This window comes from Rattus rattus, chromosome 7, assembly GCF_011064425.1.
Source record: "Rattus rattus isolate New Zealand chromosome 7, Rrattus_CSIRO_v1, whole genome shotgun sequence".
NCBI classification, from domain to species: Eukaryota; Metazoa; Chordata; class Mammalia; order Rodentia; family Muridae; genus Rattus; species Rattus rattus.
Genome location: NC_046160.1, coordinates 129631704 through 129648603, shown reverse-complemented (window position 1 = coordinate 129648603; position 16900 = coordinate 129631704). Strand labels below are relative to the sequence as shown.

General features: G+C 47.9%; 1 protein-coding gene across 1 annotated transcript in view; it reads right to left on the bottom strand.

Annotated features, from left to right (window-relative positions):
* Window positions 1–16900, bottom strand: part of Tdrd9 (tudor domain containing 9) — a 111288-nt gene that overhangs the window by 27213 nt on the left and 67175 nt on the right. The window contains exons 20-27 of the mRNA XM_032908529.1: window positions 16293–16346; window positions 10692–10808; window positions 9048–9155; window positions 7624–7724; window positions 6247–6420; window positions 3118–3229; window positions 1609–1821; window positions 535–624 (exon numbers count right to left, since the gene is read on the bottom strand). Of these exons, the coding sequence (XP_032764420.1) occupies window positions 535–624; window positions 1609–1821; window positions 3118–3229; window positions 6247–6420; window positions 7624–7724; window positions 9048–9155; window positions 10692–10808; window positions 16293–16346 (969 nt within the window). The remainder of the gene's footprint in view (window positions 1–534; window positions 625–1608; window positions 1822–3117; window positions 3230–6246; window positions 6421–7623; window positions 7725–9047; window positions 9156–10691; window positions 10809–16292; window positions 16347–16900) is intronic.

Sequence of the window (16900 nt, the reverse complement as noted above, 5' to 3'; positions counted from 1 at the left end):
GTATGTGCACTTGGCCAGCAGAGCTCATGTATGTGCACTTGACCATCATGGAGTGGAGCTCATGTATGTGCACACTTGATTGTGGAGTGGAACTTGTTTTGATAGAAGATTTCCAATCGTGTGCAGTCTTGTCAGAGGAAGTGGGGTTCAAAAGCTCACACCATGCAGCTCTCAGCTCCTTCTCCAGCACCACACCTGCCGGCCACCATGTTCTCTGTCTCTGATGCTGTAAGCCAGCCCCAGTTAAATGCTTTCCTTTACAGGCAGCCTTGGTCTCTTCTCAGCAACACAGCAGTAACTAAGACAGCACCAATGAATTAAAACAATTTTCTCTTGCCCAAAGTCAGATCCTCCATGCATTCTGAAGACTAATGTGGCAGCGATAGCTATGATGGTGTGACTTTTAAGAGTAGATACCAAATTTGGCTAGTGTGAGTTGTCCTTGTCTGTTATGGACTTCAGCTGGCCATGGTGACCTCTAGCCAGTTTCCTTTGGTGTCCAACCCTCATTGCCCAGCCTTTTCTCGGCCTTACCTGAAATGGAAGCTCCAAAAGCTGACAGGGGATCTCCCTCAGGAGATCTAGGTCTACATGAGACCTATTCCCATAGTCTACAAAGAATACCTACAAGATAAAGGAAACAGAGTCTCTACAGGGTTCTCTGTGCAGCACAGTGGGGATGCAGTGGCCTTCTCTAGTTCTACAACTACCTTCAAGGGACTCAGTCCACACGCAAAGAAAGTTCTTTATATTCTCATGGAATTCCCAGGAAATGCTAATTCAAACCCACCGTTAGAATCCTGTTACTATTTGGAAATTTCACATACTGCACCCCAATCACATTCACTTCCCAGCCCTCCCAGGTTCACCTCCCACTATTGTGACCTCCTCCAAAAAAAGAAAAAGAAGAAAAAAAGTACCACATCTGATCCGTGTTGCCCAGATGCTCACTGGAGTATGGTATGCCCAGTAGCCAGCCCTTAATGGAGACTGAGTCCTTCCCCACCCTGCTAGAAGCCATCAGCTGTGAAGAGCTACACTTCGATGTTCAAGAGTTCTCTTCGATGGCTTTGTCTAGGCTGTTACTTCATTTTGGGGGTGGGGAGAGTGGGAAGCGGTGCTCACACACTCCAGGGTCTCTTACATTTCCATTCTTACAGGAACCACTCTCTATCTCTCTGCTTCATTTATTTATTCGTTTGTCTGTCTTTATTTATGGTTTCTTTAAGACAGGGTATCTCTATGTGCGTAACCTCAGCTGTTCTGAAACACACCATGTAGATCAGGCTGGCCGCTGCCCCCCAGTGCTGGGATTTAAGGGGTACATCACTGTTTCCTCCCCACCTTTGACAAGGCAGATTTTCCACTTTTCATATGTATATGCACTACATGTATACACTTTTCATATGTATGTGTACTACATGTATACACTGTCCATGAAGGCTGGAGCTACAAATGGTTGTGGGCCTCCATGTGGATGCTGGGAATTGAACCTGCATCCTCTAGAAAGAGCAGCTGGTGCTCTTAACCACTGAACCATCTCTCCAGTCCCAAGATTTTCTATGAATTTCTAGGCTTCTTTTCTTTCCCGTTAACAGAAAAGCATACCTCAGCAGAATTTCCCGAAACATAAAGAATTTGAGCTCTAAAGTAGCTCTCCTTGTTGTAATCAGTGAAAGGTGCCAGGCAGACCAAGTCCGGATGCGGGTGGATAGGCAGAGGAACCAGCTCTAGGCGGTTTATCTCAGCAGTCAGTTGTCTCAGCAGCTCTGCGTTCCTCTCGTCGATCCTGTACCCCCAGAAGTGCCCCACTTCTACCACCTGCAGGAGAAGAGTGTGGGCACACATAAGGCCACCTGCAGGAGAAGAGTGTGGGCACACATAAGGCCACCTGCAGGAGAAGAGTGTGGGCACACATAAGGCCACCTGCAGGAGAAGAGTGTGGGCACACATAAGGCCACCTGCAGGAGAAGAGTGTGGGCACACATAAGGCCACCTGCAGGAGAAGAGTGTGGGCACACATAAGGCCACCTGCAGGAGAAGAGTGTGGGCACTCATAAGGCCACCTGCAGGAGAAGAGTGTGGGCACACATAAGGCCACCTGCAGGAGAAGAGTGTGGGCACACATAAGGCCCACCAAGAGTCTCATTTCTGTGTCAGTGTCCTCCTCAGGCCCCAACAGCCTCTGTAAAGCAGACGAGGAGCTTCTTGTCAGCAACAGCAACAAGTGCATGAACCACGCGCTGCCCTCTGAGGGGACTCTGTGGATTGAGTACAGAGAAGTCAATACCATGGGGCCTCCTGAGTCTGCATGACTCAGCATGTGAGGTCGGGCAGAGAAAAGCCAACATTGTAAGACCCTCCGAGCAGCTTCGCCATGGCTTTTCAGACCACAGGAGTCACGGTCAGCAGCCTTCCCACTGGCTTGGATTCCAGATTTCTACATGAAATCACCCAATCAAGTGTAGCTGGAGAGTAACTAGAAAATAAGCACACTTGCTTATGGATCTTTTGTGCTGGTGTTGGAACCCAGGGCCTCACAGATGCGAGACAGGAACTCCACTACTGAGCCTCATCCCTGAGTCTATTCAAGTTACTTGAAAGAAATAAACAAATATCCAAATAACATTTCAGCATCCGTTTTGTTGCTGTAAACAATTTCGTAGCATATGTCATGGCAACAAACTTTTTAAGTTTTATCTTTCAAGTGTTTAGGTTTTTTTTTTTTTTTCTTTTGAAATAATGTCTCAGGGTGTAGTCCTGGCTTGCTTAGAACTCTCTATGAATACAAGGGTAGCCTCAAATGCACAGTGATCTGCCTCCTGCCTCTGCCTCTCTGCCTCTCTGCCTCTCTGCCTCTCTGCCTCTCTCTGCCTCTCTCTGCCTCTCTGCCTCCCCTGCCTCCCCCCCCTGCCCCTGCCCCTGCCCCCCTGCCCCCCTGCCCCTGCCTCCTAAGTACTGGGATTAAAGGTGTGTGCCTCCACAGCTGGATATTTTAGCATGTTAAATACTTTAATTTTGATTCAAGAATAAAGTCTTGCTTTCCTTTTGTCTACATTCTGCCTTGGCAAGCATAGTCGTGTGGAAAAGGCTCTAGGGACCTAGTGAGACTCTCACCTCAGTGACATCAACTGTCAGGAGGAGATCTGCTACTGTCCGGGGTCTGTCCAGGGTGTTGAATGACACTTGCATGGGGTCTACTGTCTGCTTCTGGAAGTCCACATTCACCCTAAATAACGGGAAAAAAGAACATAAGAATTAAGTGGTTTTATTTCCGAATGTGAATTACCACCTGAACTACTCTAACATTTCTGCCACTATCGCCCCCCAAAGGCCTATGAGATCACTGCCATAGTAGGTCTTTGGGAGGTGGAGCCCAGGCCCAAACTAACAGGACCAGCCAATCTCATTCTAAAACTTCTGAGGCCAAATTAGCCTTTCCTCTTGCAAGCTGATCGTCTCAGGTACTCGTTACAGGAACAGGAAAGAGAACTAACCAGAAAGGTTAAGTTTGATCTCACTGCAAAAGAGAACATTTGGTGACTTCCTTGGCTGTCCTGGAAGCCATGCACACCCTAATAATTGTCCACTTTCCTCCAGGAATACACCCTAAAAGACAAGAGTATCTGCTTTCAAGAACATACACTCTAAATCTAGGGCCTGCAATCCTTTCTGCATTTTTCATTTCAGAAAACAAAGAATTCTGTCGGCTGAGTGCTCGTCTGTACAAAGCCCTGGGTGCGTCCTCAGCACAGCATAAAGCTGGGCGGTGCATGCTGTGGTCCCAGAACTCAGAAAAAGGAAGAGGGGCTGGAGCGACAGCTTGGTGGTAAGAACAATGCTGAAGGCTCTTCCAAAGGACTGTAGTTCACCTGGCGCCTTGTCATGCAACTGTCACTGTCCACAACTCCAGCTCCAGGAGGCACCAAGGCCTCTACGCTTCCTTCACAGGCACCCATACATGTCCACGTACACACACGCACACACACGCACACACACACGCACGCACACACAAATGCACAATTAAAATGACAGGCGGGCGGAGCAGTGGTGGTACATATCTTTATTCCCAGCACTCGGGAAGTAGAGGTAGGCGGGTCTCTGAGTTCGAGGCCAGGCTAACTTGGAGTTCTAGGAGACCCAGGGCTACACAGAGAAACACACACACACACACACACACACACACACACACACACACACACACACACACACACACAGAGAGAGAGAGAGAGAGAGAGAGAGAGAGACAGACAGACAGACAGACAGACAGACAGACACAGACACAGACACATTTTTAAGGTACAAAGAGCAGAAATTGGTCAAGATCATCTGAGTGAGGCTAGCTCAGGTTATGGGAGACCTTGACTTTAGAGATGGCTCAGCGGTTAAGAGCACTGACTGCTCTTCCAGAGGTCCTGAGTTCAATTCCCAGCAACCACATGGTGGCTCACAACCATCTGTAATGGGATCCGATGCCCTCTTCTGGCCTGCAGGTGTACATGCAGATAGAGAACTTACACGTCAGGGTGGGGAGGTGGGAAGGGGTGAGTGGATGGGTAGGGGAACACCCTCATAGAAGAAAGGAAAAGGATGATGGGATGGGGATTTATAGACAGGAAACTGGGAAAGGAATAACATTTGAAATGTAAATAAATAAAAAATCCAATAAAAATAAATAAATAAATAACCCCCACCAAAAAGAAAAGAAAAAGAAAACCTATTTTAAAAGAGTCCGTACTCAGCTCAATACAATGCTAACATAGAATAAATGATTATCAGACAGGCCCTAGAAATACCATTCACTTCTTAGAGCAGAAAGACAGCATGCTACAGGCTGTGAGAGTAAAAAGTTAGTGAACATAAAATTTCCTCTTGATACTTTTATCCTAAAATAAGGGAAAGAATGGGAGGAGACCCAGCTCCTCCTTGTTTCTTTCGATCAGTGGGTTCGCAGTCACAGACTGCACCAGGCACAAATGTCAGCAGTCGGGCTCGGACAAAGACAGACAGGGATCTTCGAAGGCTAAACCCACCCTTCTCCCAACGGTCAGAACAAAACCTGGGCTGAGGAAGGGCTCTGCTGGTAAATACCGTGCCTGGCACAGGCATGAGGACCTGAGTCCTCCTGGGTCAAACCCATGGAAAGAGGCAGAGGCACACTGCAGCCTCGACAGTGGCTGGGGCGTAGATGCAGGCAGCTCCCTGAGGCACGCGGGCAGGCCTGCCCAACCAGACTGGATGAGCTCAGGTTCACTGAGTCATCTTGTTCAGATGGTTACAGAGCTGCTGACCAGCCACTGGCCTTCACAGCCACGCAGCTTTGTAAGAGCGGGCAAGCCACGTGCAGCAAACAACCGAGCAGAGCAAACCCACAGCACCACCCTCGGGACGTCGGGACGTCGGGACACAGGGACGCAGGGACACACTGGTGGTGCCTGTGTCTCCCTCACCAGCTGCCCATATCCACAGACCCGTTCTGGAATCACATATTACACAGAATAAGAGATAAAAAACTAATAAAGCCGGGCATGGATCTCTGTGAGTTTGAAGTTGAGGCCAGTCAAGGCTACATAGTGAAACCATGACTCAAACAGAGATTTAAAAGGGAGACTTCTGCGGGGTTGGGGATTTAGCTCAGTGGCAGAGCGGCTGCCTAGCAAGTGCAAGGCCCTGGGTTCGGCCCCCAGCACCGAAAAAAAAAAAAGAAAAAAAAAAAAAAAAAAAAAGGAGACTTCTGCCTATGTGGCACTAAGGGAAGAATCTGCTCTAAGTACTGGACAATAATTAACTTGTGTCCAAGAAAAGACCCGCATCCCATTAGCCTGCACCCAGGATGTGAGGATGACTGCTCAGTAGCTGGCACTGCCAAGAACCAGGGCCCAAATGTACCTCCCTTAGAGCCTACTAACAACAACAATAAAAAAGAATTCTCAAAATGCAATTCATTAACCTCAGAAGGAAGAAAGGAGAGAAGCACAGGGCTAATCTACAATCCAAACTGAAAATCTAAAAGATTTCACTGAGTCCTTCATGGCTTCACAGTGGCATCATCTCCATTAAGCAGATGAAACCACTAAGGATAAATGGGTAACGGTCCCAGGACAGCCATGGGGAGAGAGATGATGCCAGGAGTCAAGGACAGCGCCAGCTACTGGGAAGCCAGGCCAGCACCAGCTACAGCTGATCCAACAGTCTTGAGAGAACATATTTGGGAACAGGGATGCAGGTGGAATCTTCTGGAAATACCTTGTGTTCCTGAGCTTTGACACCGACCCGCCTTGCACCTTCCCCTCGATCTCCTCTGCGGCATGGATACTGAGCTCAAGGGACACTTTTAACTGGGACATCTTGACTGCCAAGTTCACAGCAGGGAGGGTCTTAAATCTTTCTGTCGGATTCCGTGAAAACTCCACAAAGGCTCTGTTCCATAAAATGTGAATTAAAACATGAATTAATAATATATAATAAGTAACAAGACATTAATTTCTCTGAAGGTTAGGAAAAACTTCTCACTGCATACTTCTTAAAATGGTAGTAACTCTTTGTTCTAATTAGTCAGTAGAAATATTGGTTGATTTAAAGACTGATTATTTGCTGAGGGAAGAAAGTTACAAATCAGTGAAGTCAAGCCTCACTCTTGCACAGCACAGTGTAGAAACGACACAGTTCACAGGCAAGTCTCAGCTAAGGATCCTAACTTTCACAGTCCCAGCACAGAGCAGGGTTCCTGTTTAAACTATTTAAGGCTGAAACTGTGACGCAGAATACCATCAAACTTACAGCACAGTAGGTCTGCCAAGACTCTGGAAGACAACTCCTAGGGTATTAGTGAGTAATACTGACAGCGTCCCACCCTGCACACTGCCAGGTGCTGCCTTGCCCCCTCCACACTCACGGCTCCTACAGGGCAGGCTGCTCTGTGAGGAGGAGAGCAGCCATTACTCCGATTGGTCTCTTATATCTCTAACTGGTCCTGACAGAACCCAAAAGAACATAGTTGTTTTCTTCTGAAATATTGGCGTGATGTTTCCATTGTGAGCAAAACGCCAAAATTATAAGGAAAACACAAACGAGGCTCTAGGCCCAACCCTTAGCTCTGGGGAAAATTTCTTTCTATTAATTTAAAAACTGTAATCTTGTGTACATAAGCATTTACTTTCAGGAACAAAGGCACTTGGGATTCTTTTAATTATCCATTTGTTACTGACCTGCTAATAAAATAGGGCCAGATTAACAGAGCTTCCGTATTCTGTGTCTTCCAAAGTCACTTATGACAAAGTCACTTCTGTGTTAAAGAAGTACACAGATAAACGCTGCCCTTTGGGGAATCCCCACAACCACGAAGAGCTAGATTAATGACTTGCTGTGGAAATCTGGGGTGGGCGCTAAAGAACAGGACAAGTGCATACAGCCCAGGCCCCCAGCACACTTCTTTTAGGTCACACGGTGGTGTGGCGGGAAAGGACAACTCCCATTAGAGGTCTGCCACAGCGCATCTGAGAGCCAGTCCGGCGGCCTCACACACACACTTCTACATACATGCAGCCTGGGAAAGGCTCTGTGACACGGAAGCTGGCCACGCCTTAGGACTTGCAGCTGACCACAAAAGGCAACTGTACTTACTTTGCGCCATCAAACACAATGGATTTGACTTGACCGCACTGTCTGAAGAGAGACTGCAGTTGCTTGTAGTAAAGAAATCCATAGGGGGGGATGTGCTTCAGCTGGAAGGGAACACAGTCAGTAAGGACCTGGCAGCCCAGGCCGCCCTCATTTGTAAGCTCAGCCCATACAAGTACACGGCAGACTTGACCTATCTGTGCACCTGACAACCACATGCCTTTCCATCATAACCGTGTTTTAACAAAAGTGCATGACTTGAAGGCTGGCTTTTCCTTTGGTGAAACAGTTCAACAGCTGAATGCAGTAAAAGTAATTTTTTTTTTGGCTTTCATTTTGTTACTTTAAAATAATCATGCTAACTGCAGCTTCCTGAGACATCACCCTTCTGACAGAGTGATGGGAAAGGAATTAGGGGACATGGACTGGTCACCTCAGAGGCTGTTCCCCCTCAGGGGCTGAGAAGTGTGTCCGAGCCGGCTCCTGTGGGGCCTGTCCACTGCACACGGCTGAAGGACAGACAGCAGGAGGAGTGCAGAAGAAGCTAACCAAAGAGCTTCCTCCAAAAAGAGAAGTAACGAAAAGCCAAAAAGTAGTCCTTGGCGCCCGCCACAGGAGCTCAGCAGGCAGCCTTCAAGTGTCCCAGTCTGTGGCTCTGTCTTGGCCAATCTTCAGACTCTCCGCAACTGTAAAGCAGTGTAACACCCCCGAACCTCGGCGAGCAAAAGCTCAGCACTTACTGCGTGCCAGGACTGCTTTACTGAGTGCCTTCACTGCCCCAACGCAAGCAAGGAGTCTAAGGAAAGCCCAGTGCTCAAGTATGCAACTCCAGTTGTCATGTGTTACTGCTGGGGGGTAAGCAAGTGACCCATAAACCAGCAGCCAGTGCCTGGGCTCGGGTCGGATCTCCTCCCACTGTCTCATCTCTAGTTTGCGCTGCTTACACAGCTCCCTAGCGCTGCGCACACACGCTCCCTAGGTTGTACCCTCTAGGGCAGACTCTGAGGGCCTTCAAACCTGAACTTTATATCCTCTGAGTTGTTACGTTGGGCATCAGGGAAGGGGGATCACTGCTACTTACAACAGTAGGCTGCCCACCACTAACGTTTTATTGTGTGTACCATTAAATTGTCAATTAACAACTTACTCTCAAGGGCCTTAAGTCCTTGAAAATAGCACATGTTCAAGGCAGCACTGCCCTGAATATACTAATTCTCAAGGCCTCTCTGTAACACGAGGCCTATAAATATGAAGGCGCTGTACACAGGCAGGTCTCTGGAAGGCTAGCCAGCCTAGTGCTCACTCGGAGAGATCCGCACAGCGCTTACTGAGCACAGACAGCCCTCTGCTCCAGCTGCGCTAGAGGCGTCCATCTGGACACCACATTCACACTATTCTCTTGGGACCACTTCCTACGGGTCACCTACCACGACTGTTGTCTTTGGGTCTCTGCCCGCCAGCTCCCTTACTGCCATCTCCTCGTCTGGCTGTCCAAAAGTAAAGTAATTCGGATAAAAAGCACCAGCCAGTACAACCTGCAAAAGAAGCACGAGTCAAGGCCTCTTCCCGCCATGCTCTCATGGCCTCCCAAAGCACCCCCACACACTGTAACATGCACATGTGCTATGTGAACTACCCCTATCAAACACCCCGTGACCCTCCACCATGACAGCCGTACTTCCCACATCTCTTCTTCAGAATAACTAGAACACTTCTGAGAATGGGCCAATGTGGACGCGTCAGTACACTAGGCTGCTCTCCACCCTCATCCAACCTCACTGACAAGTGGAGAGCCAGCCCTTCAGTGGGGACTCTCCAGCTGATGGTCACAACCAGAAGGCACCCTGCCAAACCCTCTCTTCAGTAAGGTCTGCCTACATATCGCACCCCACAGAAGCCCTCCCTGGCCATGTGTCAATTTCCCATCCACAAAAGAACTAGCAGTGCCCCACGCACAGGCCTGGTTTACAGGGTCCACCCTGCTCTGTATGCATGTGGTGGTTTGACTGAGAACGGCCTCCACGGGATCGTAGATTTGAATATTTGCTCCCAGCTGGTAGAACTGTTTGGGAAGAATTTGGAGGTGTGGATTCATTGGGGGAGTGTTTCACTATGGGTGGGCTTTAGGTTTTAAAAGGCCCACACCATTCATTGTCTCTGCTTCATGTTGTGAATCAGATGTAAGCCCCCAGCCACTGCTCAAACACCATGCCTGCAGGCCTTCCTCCTTCCGTGCTCCCAACCATGATGGCCATGAACTCATCCTCCGAACTATAAGCCCTCAGCAAACACTTCCTTCTGTAGGCCTTGGTCTTGGTGTTTCTGACAGTAACTAAGACAACACAAGGACAATACGCTGCAGGTCTGCAACAGAAGCACTGTTCATGTGCAAGACACAGCTCTACAAAGTTCTTGGAAGGTTTCTCCCCACAGCTAGTCACCTGCTTCATGACCCAGAGTTAAAAGCATCCCACTACCACACAGCGACAGTAGGGCACATGTAGTCTCTGGACTTTACAGCTAAAGGCCCTAATGCTGCCACTGTGGCAGCACAAGCTCACTGAGAAAAAGCAGGCTGAGATCCTAACAATGCCAGGAGGAGGGTAAACAAGGAAGGGATTCTGGTTCCAAGCGTGTGGAACCACGGTGGAACCCAGATTGCAAAGGCGCAGCTGGCACCAACAGCAGAGAGGATAAACACAACCACAGCCTGAATCAGATCCGATGGAGACGGTTGTGGTGGCCCACACCTTCAACCCCAGCACTCAGAAAGCAGAGGCAGGGAGACCTCTTGTTAATTCAAGGCTAGCCTGGTCTACCTGGTGAGTTCCTGGCCATCCAAGGTTACACAATACGACTCTATCTCAGAAAGAGAGAGAGAGAGAGAGAGAGAGAGAGAGAGAGAGACAGACAGACAGACAGACAGACAGACAGACAGACAGAGACAGAAGGACAGAGACAGAAAGACAGAGACAGAGAGAGAAGGAGGGAAGGGGAGGGACGAAGGGAGGGACGGAGGGAGGGAAGGAAGAAGGCGGATGAATAGCTCACTAAAGGGAAGCCCAGCACACCTGCAGGATGAAGCGCTGCTTATATGGATACTCCTGATCCAAGACAGGATGGCGAGGATCCACAAACATGTTGAACTGTGAGATTCTATTCTTCAATTCTTCATATAACTCAGCCACCTAAAGGGCACATGGAAATCTGATGCCTCAAAGCATAGATGTCACTCCAAGTCGTAAAGACAGATGCACACCACAGGGAGGTTAGATGAGCGCTCGGACACTAGGAGTCATCTTACTCCACACTAATGAGGAAGGGTGGGGGCGGGGGCGGGGGCGACAGGGTAACACGGAGCAGCAGATGGCCTGTCCTGCCCCAGAGCCTCAGCTTATGTTTGTGATTCAAACTACAGTTGCAACCTTGTGTCATTTAGCCTACACAGTGAGTTTGAGGCCAGCCAGAGTTACATGAGGGGTTCCCTTATAACGTTTTCATTCACAGTGTCAATTTTTTAAAATGCAGGACTGGAGAGATGGCTCTGTCATTAAAAACACCGTCTTTAACTCCACTTCTAGGGAGCCTGGCACCCTCACACAGACATAGGCATAGGTGCAGGCAAAATACTAAAGAGCAACATATACATACATACATGCATACATACATACATCACATACATACACACATTATGTATATATATATACATATGTATGAAAATAAACAACTTTAAGTTATCACAAAAGTATCTCAATAAAAATGTAAAAGCAAAAACCATAAAACAACAGAGGGAAAATGCTATGATAAACTGAAAGGAATATAACCCAGTAAGACATATTAACATACCAAGTTATACTTAATATGTTCAAAACCCTAGGCTAAATCACTAGTGTGTGAGTGCACATGCTTGCACACACATAACCATTTGTAACTCCAGTTCCAGAGAAGCCAACTGATGGATAATGAAAATGTGGTACATTTACACAGTGGAACACTATTTAGCTGCTAAGAAAAATGAAATTTTCAGGTAAGCAGATGTACTAGATACGATAATCCAGAATGAGGTCAGCAACACCCAGAAAGACAAACGTTGGATCCAGAATGAGGTAAGCAACACCCAGAAAGACAAACGTTGGACCTTAGCTCCTCTCAAATGTGGACTTGGCTTCCATGCTTTAGGTAAGGGAGCTTCGTCTAGAGCATGCAGAGGTTAGGTCGCTTGTGAAGGATGGGATCTTCCAGGGAAGGGGAAATGGGAGTGCAGGGCTATAAACAGATGGGGGTGGGAGGAAGCTAAACAGGAGGGTTATGGAGGAGAGAGGAGAACTAACACGAAGGGCCCTCTGAAAAGCTGTGTGGAAACCTCCATTCCAGAAGCTTCTCCTGTGTCAGAGAAATCTAAACTGAGTTGCCATATAACGAGAGACAATGTCCTGACCAAACAGCATCTGCTAACGAGTGAAATCCAGGGCCAGAAATGGGTTATGTTCGTTGAGTCGCTGGCTGAAGTGGTCCCCCAGAGCTCCTCCCAAAATCATCACAGGATACTGCTAAGGCCATTGGTTACCCTTCCTAACCTGATGGTAAAGCCCTGTTACCGATGACACGCTTATGAAGTGTCCTCATGGAGAGAGAGAGAGGTGGTGATCACCTAGAAGCTTCACCCTTACTGCCTAGTGCCCATGGTGCTGAAAGGCGCCGTCTGGGCTACTAGAGGAGAGAAGGGATCCTCACTCTTCAGCTACCAACCTGGTGACCTGCCCTATACAACAGCAAGCCGCCTGCAAACACACTGGTGCACTAGTGGCACAGGGGTTACAGGAGGAACCATCTCCTTTTCGAGAGGCCTTAGGGCCTTCTTTGTGAGATGGGACCCACACCTGACTATGTTCATGAGGGCAAGAGCCTGAGACCAGACAGGCCTAGGGGAAACCACTGTAGTTCTGCTAAGTGAAGGTGACAATAAAATGACTTCTAAGGACACACTGCTGCACCAACACAGAAGGACACACTGCTGCACAAATACAGAAGGACACACTGCTACACCAACACAGAAGGACACACTGCTGCACCAATACAGAAGGACACACTGCTACACCAACACAGAAGGACACACTGCTGCACAAATACAGAAGGACACACTGCTACACCAACACAGAAGGACACACTGCTACACCAACACAGAAGGACACACTGCTGCACCAATACAGAAGGACACACTGCTACACCAACACAGAAGGACACACTGCTGCACCAACACAGAAGGACACACTGCTGCACAAATACAGAAGGACACACTGCTACACCAACACAGAAGGACACACTGCTGCACCAACACAGAAGGACACACTGCTACACCAACACAGAAGGACACACTGCTGCACCAATACAGAAGGACACACTGCTACACCAACACAGAAGGACACACTGCTGCACCAATACAGAAGGACACACTGCTGCACCAATACAGAAGGACACACTGCTGCACCAATACAGAAGGACACACTGCTGCACCAATACAGAAGGACACACTGCTGCACCAACACAGAAGGACACACTGCTGCACCAACACAGGACACACTGCTGCACCAACACAGAAGGACACACTGCTGCACCAACACAGAAGGACACACTGCTGCACCAACACAGAAGGACACACTGCTGCACCAACACAGAAGTGCCGGGCTGGGCCCTCATCTTGCAGGGAAGCTCCCTCTGGCAGGAGATGGTAGTTACCACAGCCCACGACTGGACCGTGTGGAGACAGGGGAGACCTGGGAGCACAGTCCTTCCTTTCCTCAGTCTGTGTGGAAGATGAGGCTGAAAGACTGTAAGAGCCAAGTGTGGTGCGTGACACTAAGGAAACGGCATCTCCCAGACACGGCAGGGCTGAGGCACATAAGTCACCATGTCAGCACACATACGACCTGCACAAAATTCCAGCAGAGTGAAGGAGAAGTGGACAGAATGCCACCCTAACCAAGAAGCTCTCTCTAACTGAGACCTGCCAGGAGAGGGAACTGTTTCTGCAAAGGATTGACACTGGGTGTGTCAGCCACACTCCAGGACAGGCCTCACACAAAGGGGTAGTTCATAACACAAAGCCAACTCCAAAGCTGGGCAAGGTGGATTGCGCTTTTAATCCTAGCACTTGGAAGGCAAAGACAGGTAGCTTCTGTGAGTTCAAGGCCAGCCTGGTCTACAAAGCAAGTTCCTGGCTAGCCAGGGCTACAGAGAAAGGCCCTGTCTTTCAAGCAAACAAGCAAATACACATGAACCCCATGTCTTTCTGTGTGCTTTTTGTTGATGGCATGATTTGTTGGGTTTTATCTTTTGTGTGTTTTTTTTTTTTTTTTTTGCTCTTCTCTTTTTTTTTTTTTTAAGAGAGAGAAAGAACATGAAGAAGTTCAGTGGGTTGGGAGGTGGAGAGGATCCTGGAGGACTTGAGGGAGGAAAGGGAATACCATCAAAATATAGTGTACAAAAACCTTTAAATAAATGTGTGCGTGTGCACACACACACACACACACACACGCACACACACACGCACACACACACACACGTCCCTTAGCTGGTTATGGTGTCACACACCTATAGTCTCAGAACTCAGGAGGCCAAATGTGGTGGTTTGAATATTCTTGACCTGTGGAAGTGGCATTACTTGCCCTTGTTAGATGAGGTGTGGCCTTGTTGGAGGAAGGGTGTCACTGTGTAGGTGGGTTTTGAGGGTCCCTAATGCTCAAGCTCCATCCAGGGCAGAAGAGACGGTTGCCTGTGGAAGACCATCTACTCTTGACTGCGTTTGGTTCAAGATGTAGGACTCTGCTCCTCCTGCACCATGCCTGCCTGCATGCTACCATGGTTCCTGCCATGATGGTAATGGACTGAACCTCTAAAACTATAAGCCAGCCCCAATTAAATGTTGTCCTTTATAAGAGTTGCCTTGGTCGGGGTGTCTCTTCACGGTCTCTAAGACATTGAAGCACAGGGATTATGAGTTCTAGGCTAGCCAAGGCTACTAGGGAGAACTTTCTTTGGGGAGAAAAAAATCCCCCAAGAGGCACTGGTAATAAATGGTATTGAAAGAGCCAGAGTTGGGGTAAATCTAAGGCTCTGGGAAAGTCCAAGCACAAAGACCCCTCCCTTCCCTGGAGTAGTTACCTCCTGGAGCAACTGCAAACCAAGCTGTCAGAGACACCTGTGACTCCCAACCATGCCCCCTGGAAAGTCCAGAACAGTCCACTGATCACCAGTCAGCTTGGAGGTCACTTTGCTCCATCAATAATACCCTGCCTAGTTTCCAACTGTCAGAGTCTGCTTGGGGTCGTCTCCCCTTGAAGTGGGAGGACCCCAGCATGCGGGAATTAAACTCCTCTTGTTATTGCATCGATCACCATCTCTGTGAGTCTCATTCAAGAGGTCCTGGAGGAGGTTCAATTCTTACCTCACAGTATTATATGTGAGGCCTAACAAAATAAATATTTTCAATTATTAAATGGTTACCAAAGCTATTCCTGGACCTGGAAAGAAGCTCATCCTACAACTATCGTCTAATCTAATTTAGTGCCAAAATCTAACCTGAGCTATGTGACGGCTCTTCTTCGTTGTAACTTGACTACATCTGGAATTGACTAAAACCCAGATGGCTGGGGACACCTGTGAAGAATACTTTTCTTAATTAAATCATTTGAAGTGGGAAGACCCACTTCTAATTTGCATCTTTGAGATAAGAAGATAAGCCTTTAATCCATATTTTTTGAGATGGGAAGATCTAGGCCACACTATCTACTGGCAACCTATAAAAAGATGTGAAAGAAGGAAGCTCTTCTCTCTCTATCTGCTTGCTCTCGCTCTTGCTAGCAACAAGTTGAGCCCTTCACTGGCATTAAAGACTACTTCTTAGGCATTCTGCACAAACTGAAGACCAGCTGAGACATCCATCTTTGTGGATTACATAACTACTGAATTGTTCTTGGTAGGGAACCATGGCTGTATTAGCTGCACTACATTCTAATAAGTCTCAGATAGAGAGACGGACAGATGGACAGATGGACAGACAGACAGATGGACAGACAAGTAGATGAAAGATAGACAGATATTAATTGTTTGTTCTGATCCTGTAGAGAACCAAAACTAGCACAAGCTACACATGTGCACACTCTCCCACAAACACACACTACCCTCAGGCCAGTCACACTATAAATCTTCTGCAGAACACCTGGAGAGAACACTGAAGTCAGAACTCAGGAACCACAAAGCCTCATCAAGGAGTGAATCAGAAGCACAAAGTCCATAATGTGCGTACTTATGTTAATCAGGGAATAATGAAAAGCCCACAGGCTTATCTTGAGAAATTACTACAAAGGTAGCCTCCAAGATTACATGTGTTCATCATACAGTGACATTTAGGGAGAGATTTATAGAATTAAGCAGCTGTCACACTGCAAGGTCCTTTACCCCTTCAAGGCTGAGACAGGGTTTCTCTGTGTAGCCCTGGCTGTCTTAGAACTCAAACTGTAGACTAGGCTGGCCTTGAACACAGAGATCCTCCTGCCCCTCCCTCCCAAGTGCTGGGATTAAAGGTGTGTGCCACCATGCCCCTGGGCTGCTTAATAGCCATTTTTAAAAGTCAGTTTATTTTCATCAACCAAGTCAAAGAATTTATAGCTTACCTCTCTGATTCTCTTTATTTGAATGTAATTCAGCCGTCCCCAGTCAAGTTCATCCTTTAAACACATACAATATCCAACATGAGGCCAGAAAGTCAGACGCGGATCTGCTACTATAATACACGTCTCGTCCAGAGCCTCGACAAGCAGCACTCAGCCTATGCAATGCTCAACACTGCACTTGAGTGGCCACACACAGGGCGTCCTCCGGAAGAGGCCAGCACCACACTGAATCTGGAAATACAAGAGCCAAACTACACGCACTACGCAGGGGCGACTCAAGGCTATGCTCACAGACATGCCTACCAAAGGTCTTTGGAACCTAATTAGTTTAGAAGAAAAAGCTTGGGGTTGGGGATTTAGCTCAGTGGTAGAGCGCTTGCCTACCAAGCGCAAGGCCCTGGGTTCAGTCCCCAGCTCCGAAAAAAAGAAAAAAAAAAAAAAAGAAGAAGAAGAAAAAGCTTTATATGAAAAAGAGAAGAAATCCAGGCTACTGGATTAGGTTCCTGTTAAGACTTTTATCCAAATGCAGAGAAAGTAGCAAAGGCTACAGTGTCCTTAATCCTGAGCCAATTTGTTTAGCCTAAAGCCAGCAGGCCGGACGGCAGTGT